The sequence below is a fragment of the Mytilus edulis genome, chromosome 1 (genome assembly GCF_963676685.1).
Source record: "Mytilus edulis chromosome 1, xbMytEdul2.2, whole genome shotgun sequence".
Taxonomy (NCBI): Eukaryota; Metazoa; Mollusca; class Bivalvia; order Mytilida; family Mytilidae; genus Mytilus; species Mytilus edulis.
Window position 1 is genome coordinate 18,731,578 of NC_092344.1, and position 16,293 is coordinate 18,747,870.

General features: G+C 34.0%; 1 protein-coding gene and 1 long non-coding RNA gene across 3 annotated transcripts in view; one reads left to right on the plus strand and one right to left on the minus strand.

Annotated features, from left to right (window-relative positions):
* The window catches only part of LOC139526556 (uncharacterized), a 93,661-nt gene extending 78,366 nt beyond the window's left edge, over positions 1-15,295 (plus strand). The window contains exon 4 of the long non-coding RNA XR_011665160.1: positions 14,061-15,295. This is a non-coding gene — a long non-coding RNA (uncharacterized lncRNA). The remainder of the gene's footprint in view (positions 1-14,060) is intronic.
* On the minus strand, positions 5,988-15,641 carry LOC139526542 (CD151 antigen-like). Of its 2 annotated transcripts, XM_071321703.1 has the most exons (9): positions 15,293-15,641; positions 14,694-14,769; positions 14,031-14,231; positions 12,679-12,753; positions 11,616-11,732; positions 10,974-11,067; positions 7,506-7,642; positions 6,613-6,696; positions 5,988-6,422 (listed from the first exon to the last, which is right to left on the minus strand). In XM_071321703.1, the coding sequence occupies exons 2-9, from the start codon at positions 14,748-14,750 to the stop codon at positions 6,360-6,362; spliced, it is 828 nt and encodes a 275-aa protein (XP_071177804.1). In that variant the 5' UTR covers positions 14,751-14,769; positions 15,293-15,641; the 3' UTR covers positions 5,988-6,359. The 2 variants fall into 2 exon arrangements, with proteins under 2 accessions (XP_071177804.1, XP_071177811.1); XM_071321710.1 differs by lacking the exon at positions 15,293-15,641 and having other exon boundaries at positions 6,233-6,422; positions 14,694-14,834.
* Between the last annotated feature and the right edge of the window lie 652 nt (positions 15,642-16,293).

Genomic DNA, 16,293 nt, shown 5'->3' on the forward strand with positions numbered 1-16,293 from the left:
GAAGTAAGGTCTATTAACGCCAGGCATTAAATATATTTATTGCTTTTTATGTTTGTTTTAAAACTACCTATGCTCCAATGTTTTAATTATTATCAAACCTCTTATACAGTGACTTTTACTGACCCGATTCATTCTCGACAACAGTATTGCACGACATAAAAACAATAAAAGCAAGAAGTCGGTTTATGGGAGAAATTAACATAGAAAATAGAAAAGCGCCATCTTCAATAAAATCTAACTGAAAACAGTTTTTATGTTTCGTTAGCTTCAGTTTTACAGGGACAACTCGTGACAGACTTTTTTGAAATGAATTCTATCTCAGCCTGTTTACAGCAACTTAACAATGTATTGATCAATTTCAAAATACATCTTAATTAACATCTGATTGAGTTTGATCTGTTTAAGCATACAGTATCAAGAACTTACATCACCAAGGATGGCATTTATACCAAAAGTCAATTATTGAACGTAATTGTAAATGTCGAGCGTACCAGAAAAATATTCAATCGCCGAAGATAGATCAGACAACAAAATATACTTCCGTAGTAAAGGACAAGTGACTGTAGTAGACGGAAAGGTTGAACAGTGAATACATCAGCATATATTTGACGAACATTTGACGGATTTAATTTGTGCTGATGGACAATGAAATGACTTTATATTTTCAATATCCATATTTTGTTTTGTTAAGTTGAAATTGCCTTCTATCGAAAAGTCATTGGCGTTTTCAAACCAATGAATACAACTGGTATAAGTAGAAAAATATCTTTGGTCTGGTTGCAGGAAGTGTAAACCCTGTTTAAAGTTATTGATATCGGGCAATCGGAATGTGCGGGAAGTTGGGTTAGGGGAAATGAGTAATCGCTTCAATCTAAAGTTTTCGACCTAAATCCCTTGAAACTTCACAGAAAGATTGAAATTGTGCACCCGCTACTTCCATGAAATTGTTATTTTTTACAGCCATTGGAACTTTGTAATTGTTCATAAAACAACGGTACCAATTTGGTTTAATCAACTCCAGTTTTCAACGGTTAATAAAGCTATCATCTGAGACCGGAAGTGACATTTATAAACCGGAAGTGAAAATTATCTCTCTTATCAAAGGCAAAAATATATATAGAAACATTCATATATTGAATCAATATGAAGAAACATTTGCGTGGACGCCAAAAGTAACTTTGAGTAAACCGAAAGTAGCTTCTTATCAATAATTTATAACATTTAAGAAATATTTGATTGCCCGAGCGAAAGTGAGGGCTAAAATAACACAAATATAATGCCTATCCATGTTAAAACTACAATAAAGGTATAGCTTGCATCAGTTATTTCGATTCTGAATAGGACATTTAAGGTAATTTCTATGTCCGATAAGTATAAGTGTAAAAACGTTTGTGTAGGCTCTTCCATGAACTTCATTTTTTGTTTGTAAAGAAGCAAACGGCTGGCACTGTGATTTTTCAGAGGGAGCAGTTTGAACAGCCAGCATGAACGGTTGTCGTATCTAGGTCAAATATGTCAATTTCGGAATGCAACACATTACAGTCATAATAAATGATTGAGTAACATCATGTGCAGCATTTAAGAGTTTGAAAGTGTTTTAAAATTAAGGAAAAATATTAAGTGCATGATAATTTGATAAGATTAATTATTCTGAAGAATTCAATATATGCATGTGCAAATATATTTTATTGGATTTAGAGCATGGATTTGTTCACAAAGCGAAAGAAGCACGTCATATTAGAATGATGTGTAAAGACCTTCAATTGTTCTCTGATATGTAATATTTATTTTCCAAGCACACATATTGCTGCGGTTGTCTTTAACGATCCCATTTTCGTAGCTAGTCAACTAATATCCTTCAAATAGCTATGATACCATACAAATACTTTTATGTCAAATCCAATGTCTGTCAAGTTCACACACAAACAATCATGCATTAAACTTATTTTTAGGCGCATTAAATTTTTGAAAACTTCATCGCTCTGAGGAATCAAAAATGGGACTTGCAACACTTACTACTCTCGCCCTACTGGTACTCTTCCGAATAGGAACACGACAAAAACAAACAACTCATAAACGAAACCACTTTATGGTGGATTTTAAATAGATTTTCATATTAAAAGTAAAAGCTCTATTTACTCAAACATTGTCAATAGATCAAGCCTCTACGACAATCAAATTTCTTTCACATACTTATGGCATTAAGTTTCTACCCGTTTCTTTTGTGTCGTTTTGAGTTATAAAATGTTAATCATCAGTATGGCAGTGAATGTAATGTTTAAATTTGTCTTTTTTTCCTTTTCTATCATGGTGTTCTCTGGTGTGTTTTAGAAGGGATGTTAATAAAAAAAGTTTTCTTGAATAGAATCAAATAATCAATTAATGTCATAAAAGCATGCTTTAGTAAGACTGTAATCTTTTTTTCTATATATTGCGTAAAACTAAAAAAGTGTATGTTCAACTTTAGTCAAAGATAAAACTCTCTTACAAAATTAATTCATTGACTTTTACACTATATATTCTTTGTCTATTTACGGAACTCGGACATCATACAAAGATGAATTGAAATTATAAATTACGGAAACGTTTCCAAAAATCAGCTTTTAGCAGATTTCCGATCTAATCCGTCATTATCAACAGACATTCATATCGTTATCAATTTTATTTTCAAGACCAAAGCCTATTCCAAAAGATGATATTTTCCTCTCCAAGCAACTTTGAGCCATTCTCTGTATTTTTTATTTTGACAACTTCATTGTTAGTTTTCTTTCATGCACAAAAATTATTCCATCTATGCACTCTCGGAATTAAGAAACTGTTCGTTGCAAAAATATATCTAATGTCATTGGCTATTTTCTCTGAAAAGTTTGTAGATATTTCTGTCTGATGTTTAGATGAATCGAGTCTTTGGTTAAGTAAATTCCGTCAAATGCAGAATGGTTGTAATAACTGCATTTATTTGAACATCAAGTTATTTAATACACAAAAGTAGATGCAGCCTTCACATTTCATTCCGGTTAACATATTGACCTTCTTACATTAGTAGTTTAGCGATTTTGTCAGTCTTTAAAATATGTTGATCTTGTTCTTAATATGTATTAGTGTAATAAGTTATTGTATATTACATATGGTAGCATGCTTCATGTTGGTAACTATGAAATAGCAATGTTAAGCGATCCTTGAAGATGTTTTATTTTAAATAAGTAATTATCAAAACAGATATCACAAAACGTGTTTTCTTCTTTGTTTTATTTGAATTTACCTATATTTTTTTACTGCTCTCTTTCATTCTTTGTGTTACTTTAACTTATTATTTTCAGTCTCCTACGCAGGTAGTTCTGTAATGAATAGGTTCAGATCCTGCACACATTAATGTGCCTGACATAGTTTTTGATGATTTAAAAGTCCGAGACCATGAATTGTTATTTCACATAAAGATGGTTGAAAAGGGAGAGCGACTAAAGGGGGAGGAGGATTGCACTATAATTCTCCCACAGAAATGGACTTAAACATGCGGATTATAATACTTCGAGATAAGTCTTCATGTCTGTAATTATCATTTTACGGAAGACGTTTATTCACATTTCTTTTTCATACACCTAGATAATATAGATATAAAAAGATATTGTATTATTTCCAATGATTCAACTCTAAAGAGACCAAATGACACAGAAATCAACATTATGACGGGATTATACACTTTTCTACAAATAAGCCATTCGGCACCATAACTGCATTATCAAAATCGAAATTTTATCATTTTTAACGTGGATATTTTTCACTGACCCTGAAATAACTCTGTTCGTATATAGCTTATCAAAATAATACATGCTTTGTCCCTTCTCATCAAATGAACTTCTTTTATAACTTCAAATAACATTCCCAATGTCTTTCGTGACATATAAAGCTACCAATTTTAAGTTAATATGCATAATTATATTTTTTCAGCATCCTTAGAGAAACGATACGATAAATACTTATCTATCATACTCTGATCAAATTATATTTGTTCGTTTGTTATTTCATTATCAAGCCCATAAAGGAATTGAACTATAAGTTTGACGTACAGCAGACTAAAGCTTTTCTTGATCAAAGCTAGCCATTACAAATCAAAGGCTTGTCATCTTTATTAAAGTGATACTGTATATGAATCGACATTTGTACGGGAAACGGCACCCGATACCATCAGAAAAAGTCGTATGAAAGACAATACATTTATCCAATCTTTCTGCAATCTGTTTTCCTTTGTCAGGCGTAAAACGTATCGTTGTTCCAGACAGAATTATTTACAGAAATTGGCCAGAAAAGTAACAGATAGTATATATATTAATACATCATACTTGTCTAAGGACATCTTGGTGTAATATTATATAGTGTCATCTACTGTCTTAATCAAATGTTTACGGAAGTGAAGCTGTTATAACGGATTAAAGAATATTAATATCCTCTTCTCATTTACACTGGTCAGAAGGGAATGAAAAAAACACCTGACTGTCTATTTAAAAAGGGATAATACACCGTTAACCCACCGGATTAATAATTTATGTCCAAGGTCAATGAAATACAAGAGGCTCCCAAGAAGAGCCTCAATCGCTCACCTGTATTTCAGAGAAGATTTTTAAATGTTAGCAAACTTGATGAACGAATTGTGTAAAATTGTCTTTAAAAGGCAATGACTCCTTAAGGAGTTGACAACTACCAATGTGGTGGCAGCAACCCAACAATGGGTAGTTCGATTCGTCTGATAATTTCGTCTCATAGATCTTGACCAATGAGATATGATGATGCTTATACAACTACATATACCAAATATCATTAACTTACCACTAGTGGTTCCCCAATGGCCATAAACTGACATAATCACAAACTAATACATGAAAACTAAGCAAAAGTTTCAAAGTCAATAGACCATAACTGAGGGGGCGGGGTCAAATTATTTCCATGGTAATGAGATGTGCCAACACTTATACAACTGCATACCTAATATCTTTGACTTACCACTAGTGGTTCACCATAAACTAGACATAATCACAAACAAATACATTGTTGACGCCGTCGAGGCCGGAAACAGCATACCTATGTTTCGCTTTTTGACTCTGTCAAGTGAGACAAAAAAAAAAACTGCAAAATTATGTTTAAACTACAAATTCGGTGGCAGCAATCCAACAATACGTTGTTCGATTCGTCTGATAATTTCAGGGCCGATAGATCTTGACCAATTGAACAATTTTATCCAATGTCAGTTTAAAAGCAAGTTTAGTTTTTGAGATATAAGCCAAAAACTGCATTTGACTCTTATGTTCTATTTTTAGCCATGGTGGCCATGTTTGTCAATGGATCAAAACTTCGGATACAATTTATAAACAAGATACCATAAGGAACATTTAGTTAAAGTTTGAAGGTAATTGGCCCAGTAGTTGCAGAGGAGAAGATTTTTAAATGTTAGCAAACTTGATGAACAAATTGGATAAAATTGTCTTTAAAGGGCAATAACTCCTTAAGGGGTCAATTGACAATTATGGTCTAATATTTTTGTTGTAGATCTTACTTTGCTGAACATTATTGCTGTTTACAGTTTATATTTATCTATACTCATATTCAAGATAATAACAAAAAACTGCAAAATTTCCTTAAAACTACCAATTTAGTGGCAGCAACCCAACAATGGGTAGTTCGATTCGTCCGAAATTTTCAGGGCTGATAGATCTTCACCAATCGATGAAATTAACCCCATGTCAGATTTGCTCTAAAAGCTTTAGTTTTTGATACAATTTATAGACAAGATACCTTAAGGAACATTTAGTTAAAGTTTGAAGGTATTTGGCCCAGTAGTTTCAGAAGAGGAGATTTTTTAAATAGTTTACGACGACAGACGACGGACGCCAAGTGATAGTATTTATAAGCTCACATGGGGCCCTTATGGCCCTGGTGAGCTAAAAGGATGATTAGGTTGACTTGTCACCGGCTTTTCAGGTTTCACGAAATTCGATAGTATAACATTTATTCAAAAACAATAACTTATACAAATAAATAGAATAATATAAATTAAAATGACATATAATGAACAATTTTTCTCAGATATTATGAAATATCCAACAATACTTAGCTAAATGGTAGTCTTTACAAAATGAGTAAAATACAATGATCAAGTACCAGCTTGATATGAAGTCTTTAAGCCAAGGGTGTGATTTTTTTTCATTTTAAAAAGTATTTACGCAGATAACTCTATAAATGCGAAAAATAAAAAAGTCATCATGAACGAATCAAGACAGACTCTCAAGATATTATCAAGATTGTCGTGTTAAGGAAACATCAAACCAGCAAGGTGATACTGTTCCGACTTGTGTATCAAAATAGCTTCAGTAAGAATCCACTTCTCGTATGGATCTATACAGAGACATACTGAAAATCAGTCCAAATAACTGAAAAAGAAGAAAAACAGACTATATTTGTTTCTTAATCGCTGTAAATATACTATTATAAATACGAAATAAAGTGCCAAACAACATGCACTGGCGTTAACAGTATGGTTGTATGATATAAAAATTGGAAATAATTTAGCATTGATATATGTTATTTTAATTTATAATGATATAGAAGAAATGAACTTACAATGACAACAATAGATGCAACAGCAATACCTCCGATCATTAATACATGTCCCTGGACATAGTTTACAAGCTCATCATAACAACCCTGCAATGAAAAAAAAAACCAGTAACAAATCATTATGTATTAAAACAATTAAATGTACAAATCATAATCTTTCAGTCAGTTTAATTGAAGTCTGGAGCTGGCATGTCAGTTAACTGCTAGTAGTCTGTTGTTATTTATGTATTATTGTCATTTGGTTTATTTTCTTTGGTTACATCTTCTGACATCAGACTCGGACTTCTCTTGAACTGAATTTTAATGTGCGTATTGTTATGCGTTTACTTTTCTACATTGGCTAGAGGTATAGGGGGAGGGTTGAGATCTCACAAACATGTTTAACCCCGCCGCATTTTTGCGCCTGTCCCAAGTCAGGAGCCTCTGGCCTTTGTTAGTCTTGTATTATTTTAATTTTAGTTTCTTGTGTACAATTTGGAAATAAGTATGGCGTTCATTATCACTGAACTAGTATATATTTGTTTAGGGGCCAGCTGAAGGACGCCTCCGGGTGCGGGAATTTCTAGCTACATTGAAGACCTGTTGGTGACCTTCTGCTGTTTTTTTTTCTATGGTCGGGTTGTTGTCTCTTTTGCGCATTCCCCATTTCCAAATTTCCAAATTTTCACGGCTATGAGTGTTTTGTAAATTAGTAATTAATACGGTTAAAACATTTCAAAAGGTATGTCTTTCATCGTAAAAGATGGATAAACACTTTAATAGATTTTACCTTTGAAAATAGCAGAATCCGCAAGAAGGAAGAGTCTTTATACAATGCCCTTTTAAATACAATGCAGACTGCTTATATTACTTTTGACGTATTTCCACAACAATTCTTAATAGTTTTGTGACAGTACCTTATGATAAAGATGAGGATTAACATTTCCACCTACTGGAGGTCCATCTATTGGGGTGCCTTCTGTACCGTTTAAACCAGTGCAAGTTATTATATCTCCGTCGTGACGACAGCAACTATCAGGAACATAGGCTTTCCCTTCAACAAAATAAGTTCATTTGTAAACAATGGAAAAAGGGAAAAAAATCAATAAAATGTTATCATCGGCTATCGATTGGTGTACAATGATTCAATGAAATGTTAGCATCAGCTATCGATTAATGTAAAATGATTCAATAAACCAATGCAGTGTTATCATCGGCTACCGATTGGTGTACAATGAAAACAATGAAATGTTATCATCGGCTATCGATTGGTGTAAAATGATTCAATAAAACAATGAAGTGTTATCATCGGCTATCGATTTGTGTACAATGATCCAATCAACCAGTGAAATGTTATCATCGGCTGTCTATTGGTGTAAAATGATTCACACATCAAATGAAAAGTTAGAATCGGCTATCGATTGGTGTACAATGATTCAAACAACCAGTGAAATGTTATCATCGGCTATCGATTTGTGTACAGTGAGTCACACATCAAATGTAAAGTAAATCCTCGGTCACACCTTATCGGATAGCTCGAACGGACGCCTAACGGATAACTTTTTTTCAATCCGGTCATGTCCGTTAGACGTCCGTTCTTATCCGTTAGACGTCCGTCCATATCCTTTATCCGTCGACGTCTGGTCTGTCCGGTGGAAAATTTTGAGCATGTTCAAAACTTTGAACGGACGTCCAACGGATAAAATGTCCGTTAAACGTCGTTAGGCGTCCGTTTTGTACGGTACTCGTCCGTTTCGTTTCCGTTTTGTATCCGTTACGTGTCCGTTATACATCCGTGGAGTACTGGAAAGCCTCGGTCACACCTTACCGGATAGCTCGAACGGACGCCTAACCGATAATTTTTTTTCAATCCGTTCATGTCGGTTAGACGTCCGTTCTTATCCGTTAGACGTCCGTTCTTATCCGTTAGACGTCCGTCCATATCAATTGCATGTCCGTTAAGCGTACGTTTTATCCGTTGGGGTCCGTTCTGTCCGGTGGAAAATTTTGAGCATGTTCAAAACTTTGAACGGACGTCCAACGGATAAAATTTCAGTTGAACGTCCGTTAGGCGTCCGTTTCGTTTCCGTTTTGTATCCGTTACGTGTCCGTTATACATCCGTTGGAAGTCTTGAAGATGAATTCACCAACGAACTTCTACCGGACGTTTAACGGATAAAACGGATGTTGAACGGATGAGAAACGGACTTCTACCGGACGTATAACGGATAAAACGGATGATGAACGGATCTGAAACGGATAAATGCCAATTGAAAATTTCGCGTCAGAAATGCCAATTATTGGTATGTTAGATTTCTTAAGGTTCATGAATTCTTATTATTCATAATCGATCTTAGAATATAAGCACGTCTTCACAATCAAGCAGTTTTTATTCAAGCCAGACACTGCCCTTCTGCGAATTTTGAAGAATAAACCAAAACCAGTTACACAGAAACATTTTGAATATATATGCGATTTACATGTATTATTATTGTCGCCTTTGATTTATCCGTATATCTTGTTCATCCGTTTTATCCGGTACGCTTCCGTTAGGTATCCGTTTTATGCGGTACTCGTACGTTTGATGTACGTTCGACATCCGTTCTGTCCGGTACGTGTCCGTTTCTCGTACGTTACATATCCGGTGTGTGTCCGTTATTCATCCGTTACACGTCCGTTTTATTCGGTCAGTACATCAACGGACTCCCAACGGATAACAATTTTGTCAACGGACAACTTTTATTTTCATCCGTTAGGCGTCCGTTCGTGCTATCCGGTAAAGTTTGACCGAGGCTGAAAATAAATTCACCAACGGACTTCTACCGGACGTTTAACGGATAAAACGGATGTTGAACGGATGAGAAACGGACTTCTACCGGACTTCTAACGGATAAAACGGATGATGAACGGATCTGAAACGGATAAATGCCAATTAAAAATTTCGCGTCAGAAATGCCAATTATTGGTTTGTCAGATTTCTTTAGGTTCATGAATTCTTATTATTCATAATCGATCTTAGAGTAAAGGCACGTCTTTACAATCAAGCAGCTCTTATTCAAGCCAGACACTGCCCTTTGGCGGCATTTTGAAGAACAAACCAAAACCAGTTACACAGAAACATTTTGAATATTTATGCGATTTACATGTATTATTATTGTCGCCTTTAATTTTTCCGTATATCTTGTTCATCCGTTTTATGCGGTACTCGTCCGTTGGATGTACGTTAATCATAATTGTGTGTCGCTATTTATATACCTTTATTCCTTGTTGTCAATTAGTGGTTTGTTTTAGATGATTTCCTTATTGCATTTCTATCGCCATTACAAGAAAAAAAAACTGTAGGCAGGGCGCAAATGATAAGTAACTGAAAATTTAGTTTCTGAACTTTCAAATATGTATTGCCAATTACAATCTCTCCGTGAGACCCTGGTGATTTAATGTCATTGTTACTGAATGTCTTTCCAAATATTTAATGACATTGTTGCATACGTAAAAAAATTACATTTCATACATGAAATATGCAATTCGTCTTATTAGAAATTTGAATCATATCATAATGTACAATGCGGATGTATTAAGCTTCTAACCATGTCTAAATTGTAAATAACTGGAACCAGGGGCGGATGCAGGAATTTTCGAAAGGGGGGGGGGGGGGTGCTAACCCAGGGTAAAGGGGGGGGGGGGGTGCAAAACATATGTCCCGATACAAATTAATTGATCGGCAAAAATAAAGGGGGGGTGCGCACCCCCGGAACCCCCCCCCCCCTGGATCCGCCACTGGGAACTATAATTTCAAATACTAGTACTAGTAGTCTAATCGTTAAGGCAAGAATAATGCTCGTTATCTTTATGACGACCTGTATGATATACTGAATAGGTTTTTTTTTCGGTGATAATTGACTTGTGTAACAACTTATCGTACCTCCTATACATTTCTAGGAATATGATTGGTTAAAAGCAACCGCGTATATTCCATATAAGGTTAGTAGGCGGGGCTTATTTCAATACACGGTTAGTAGTGGTGTTATGTCCCTTTATACAAACAATACGGTGTTGAAGAAAAATCTGAAAGGTTTCAACAAACGATGAAATTGATAATGAACGATTGAAATAAATTTTTAAAACACATTTAAAGTTAACAAATTGTTATTGTTGGCATTTGTTTTTGTATAGATCAATGGAAGTAGGTTCCTGATACTAACGGTACTGAAGACTTGATTTATCGTATTAGGTCACCAGCACACTATGTAACTAATTATATTGATTGTTTTCCCATTGCATATATCGTAATGCTGCTGCTGTAACAGTAGTATTTTGGATTTATTTCCCTTTTTAACACCATCATACTTATCATATGTAGATGTAAATTCAATCTGTTTACTTACTGTTGTTTCCCTGCTTGTACCATTGAGATTTTATTTTGTATATCGCCCACGAATCTGTCGAATTGACTCCTCCATGTACTCCACAACACTCCAACTGTCAGATCAAATTAATGGAAAAGATTGTAAAAGATTTAATGAGACAATCGTTATTTTTATAGTGTTTAGGGAACTTGAAATTAAAACAAGATAAAAATATCAAATATTACAAGTTCAAAATTGGAGCATTACAAAGGTGCTCTGTGTCTTCCCTTTTAAACAACACTACAGACACATTTATTGGCAATGATGAATAGGGAACTTAAATAGATATCAAAGGTACATGGCTTATAATTTGATACGCCAGACGCGCGTTTCGTCTACATAAGACTCATCAGTGAGATCAAACTATTTAAAAAACCAAACAAGTATAAGTTGGAGAGCATTGAGGACCCAAAATTCCAAAAAGTTGTGCAATAATACGATTGCTTGATAATAGGTTTGAATATTAAGGAATATTCAAACAATAGGATATGAACATGCATGGAGCTGATGTTGATTTTTATGTCTTTTGTTTGATGTTTCTATCGTTGGGCTTGTCCTCTCAAAGAGTTACATCCTTATCTCCCCCCTCAAGATATACATTTTTCAGGAGATAATACTTACGTTCTTCTGCATCAGATCCCATACTTCTGTTACCATTCTATTTTCAGAATGATCCAAATTCACACCATATTTGTTAACTAAAGCAATCTTCATAGATTTCTGAATTTTACCAGACATCTGAAATAGACTTTTATGTGTACTGATCTCTATTTTTTCTTCTTCACGTTTTATTAATATCTTAATGCCATTTATATTTATCAATCACCAAGGGGGGAAACTATAAAGTCTACAATCGCCATCTCTGTTTCATTTAATTGTTTACATCATTTTTCATAATACAACGTATGACATTTACGCCGATTTAGAAAATATTCATTCTTTCATTTGCGCCGATTTCATTTTTTCATTTGCGCCGATTTTATATTTGCTCCTAATTAGATTTACAGGTACGTTAATACTTGTACATGTACTATACTATATAATACCATTGGTAAAATCTGGTTCATTTGTGTTAATTTTGATTCATATTGTTCTGGAACTTCGTTGTAACACGATGGACAAATGTATCATAAAATCGTGTAAAGCCAGAGTCACCACGGATTCTATTGTCAAAACACAGAACGGGCATAATCATGTGGCAGATGTCCGAAAGACACGGAAGCTAAAAAACTATGGGTACGGTCAAGGAAAAAGTCTGGAGATGTATCTTGTAGGCCTTCTTCCACCTCCCCATGGTGATTCATTAAATTTGTACAAGTGGCTAATGGAAGAGGTCTATAATGATAAATGAAAAATAACATGACTTGGATGGAGAGTTCTCTCATTGACACTCATACCACATCTTCTTATATCTATTCACCTGTAATTTACCTGTAAAAATATCGGCGCAAATGAAAAAAAAAATCGGCGCAAATGAAAGAAAAAATCGGCGCAAATGAAATGCAGATCGGCGCAAATGCAAAACGCCGACAACAATGTATACATATATATATCTAATGTGCCTAAGGGCACCATAGAGAATGTATATGGAAAGGGTTAAAACTTAATCAAATCTTTACCTGTCCAAAGAACATATAAGAGAAACGAATTCAAACGAATGTATTAAAATCTTAGTGAAACATACCTGTCCAACGAAAACGAACAAGAGGATTGCTGTGACTAGTAATATTACGAGAATGATAGCCATGAGAACTGTGTACTGAAAAAAAAATATCTATATTTTACAGTCGATTTCATTGAGTATGTAGCTTAAAGTAATATCTTTGGTTAGCTTGCTTGCTAGCTGATCTAGGTTAGGTAAACTATCCTCCTTTTAAAAGTAGACTAGACAAATAACCAATCTATTTGTCTGGAAGGCTACTTCAAAATGAGGATAGTATACCTTACCTAACAATGACTTCACGGTTGAGCTAGCTAGCAAGCTAACCAGAGATATTACCTTTAGCTACATATTCATTGAAATTGGCTGTAAATGAAACAAATCAAATGAAAACAGCTTTTACAATTATGACTTTATACATTTTGTCTTGCGGTGTCTTTAATGGACCACACTGGAAGTCTGGTATTTAGTTGTTGTAGATACCCCTTTGGGGTATCTGCAGCTGTTCGCTTTCTTTCCTGACGTATATGGTAACAATAATAATAATATTAGTATGTATAAACGGTTTATAATTGATAATTAGATAGTTGACAATCGTACCACCTCTCCAATTTGTTTGATCTTTATTCCCTTTTTTTGCTTTAACCAGAGTTTAGGAAATTTGTGAATTTTGGTTTTCAGTCCTCTTTAACTACGTCATTAATTTGACTGTCTTACTGTTTTGTTTTCTGAGCTCCCCTTGTGAATCTTATATAGAAGAAACGCGTCTGAAGTAATATATTTGTAGACTGGTACTAGTAGCCTTTTTGGCTGCTTACAATGTCGTTACACATTTCGTTCTTGTAGAACATGCGTGCGATAGTCGACAATCTTTAGTTGTATACATCACTTAAGTTAAGTTTCTTAAGAAAGTCATGACTAACTACTGTGTGTGTTGCTTCAATTTAATGCTATAAAAGTATGATACCAATTAAATTATTTAGACTTAAAAAAACAGTCACAGTTTGGATCCATTAAAACGTTTAATCCCGCTGCAAATGTTTGCACCTGTCCTAAGTCAGGAATCTGATGTACAGTAATTGTCGTTTGTTTATGTAATTTATACGTGTTTCTCGTTTCTCGTTTTTTTTAATTTTATATAGATTAGACCGTTGGTTTTCCCGTTTGAATGGTTTTACACTAGTAATTTTGGGACCCTTTATAGCTTGTTGTTCGGTTTGAGCCAAGGCTCCGTGTTGAAGGCCGTACATTGACCTATAATGGTTTACTTTTTTTAAATTGTTATTTGGATGGAGAGTTGTCTCATTGGCACTCACACCACATCTTCCTATATCTACAGCCTCTCCCCTGTTCCACGCCAATAACTTTTAACTTACAATGACCAAGACACATTTCTTTTCTTTCAGTGATCCACAGACACCACAGAGTGAAATAATGGCAATGGCGGTTCCTCCAGCAATAGCTATGTAGGCAGCTACGTGATACAGTTCATCACCTAGGACAGCAGACAATTGGTGTGCTCCATAGTCGGAGGCTATGATATATATTCCCATAGACAAACTAGATACACCAGCGATCTAAATGGAATTCATATTATTATGGAATAAAACTATTCTTACATTCATAAAATATGATCAATGAAATAAGTGATAGAAATGTTATCTTGTTTGTTATTTGCTGGTTTTGATTTTTCATAAACAGGCCGTTGTGTTTCTCCTTTAAATTGTTTTTACATTTTGTCAAGTCGGGGCCTTTAATAGCCCGGGATTTTGCTCATTGTTAAAGAGCTGTAATTGCTTATACCTTGTCATTTAGACTCTACGTGGTGGTTTTAATCTCCTCATCTTCTTATTTTTTTTTTATATATTATTTGAAAACAGACAGGAATAAGATAGCAAAACAGAACATATTAGTTTATTTACCAGCAACTGTTTTGTCCCTTTTTTTCTTCGTTAAGTTTTAAGGAACGTCAAAAGAAGTTAATACTAAACAAAAAAATTCAGTGAAATCAACAATCCAATCTCATAAGATATACTTACAAATATCAGAAAATGGAACACTGCCGCACAACATTTAATATTCCCTTTGGTTCCCATAGTTTAAAACTGTCCGAAACTGCAAGAAAGACAAAATTAAACTAAAAATACAAAAAGATTAGAAAAACATGAAATGTTTCCGACTATAGTGGTTCCAATTTTAAAATATGTCCATAATTAGAGGAAATTCAACTCTAACTTTACTCCAGAACATTAGAGGAAAATCAACTCTAACTCTACTCCAGAACATTAGAGGAAAATCAACTCTAACTTTTCTCCAGAACATTAGAGGAAAATCAACTCTAACTTTACTCCAGAACATTAGAGGAAAATCAACTCTAACTTTACTAAACTCCAGAACATTAGAGGAAAATCAACTCTAACTTTACTCCAGAACATTAGAGGAAAATCAACTCTAACTTTACTCCAGAACATTAGAGGAAAATCAACTCTAACTTTACTAAACTCCAGAACATTAGTTCGCATGTTATTTTGTATCAACATATTCACATGAAACATGGATACGAATGCAAAAATGAAAAGCTTCAATTCAGTTATTATTATATTAAATAAATAAAGAATATAATAAATTAAACACTTACCTCTGTTTATCTAATAGCGTATATTTTTACATACACAGAGAAACAGGAAGTTGTTCATTCATCTGCCTAGAGCGACGCAAATCATATTTCAATGATGTCAATAACGGTTCTTGTAAAGGAACTATTTGACATGTACGCATATACTTTCAAATAATATTTCAGAGATTTTTATTTTTATTTACGTTACATGAAGGAAAATATTTTTGGTATAACTAAAAAATAGATAACACGGGCTTCAGCTGCTTTTGATGGTTCGTATGTTACTTTTATCGAAAGAATAAAGCAGACGAAAGCCCTGGTGACGAAATTTTTCATTGGAAATTATCCAAGTTTACTAAAATGACTAAAATTTACATTGATATATAACACCTGATGAAGTGATCGAACAAGATTTTGCACATGATCGATAGGAAATTTTGCACTTTATATATTATTTTGACATAGTCGTCTTAACATCATGTGAAAATACTTTATTTTGTCCCGCCTTTTTCGCTAGACTAATCTTTCTTATTATTCAGAATAAAAAGAATGAAATATACCAGCAAATATTTGAAAGACGTCCATTGGCTTACAAAAAACACCGGAAATTACTAACAAGAGGTATTTCATGTAAAGTTGATTTAATCTAAAAAAAATGTTTTTTATAACAATGTTATGTGGATTTTGATCAGTATTAATAGTTATAAGATAAGAAGTCCTTGTTTCATTGCCTGTTCCTTTAGAATTTCATAAATTTGTAGCATCAACTGACTAATTATACACTAAATGATGTGTTTGTCATAGCATAGAAGTTTAGTGGTTTACCTCAATGGCATGTTCAACTTAAATTTGGTTGCTTGACAATAAAGTTCGTAATATTGCTCATGTATTGCAATTACAATAGTGTACACTCTGAAAAGTCTCGTCTGCTTTACTGGCCATGATTGATTTAATGATTTCAAGCTTGATAACTGTAACAGAACTGAGACTGACAAAGCATGTATACAAGACTTCACCAAAAT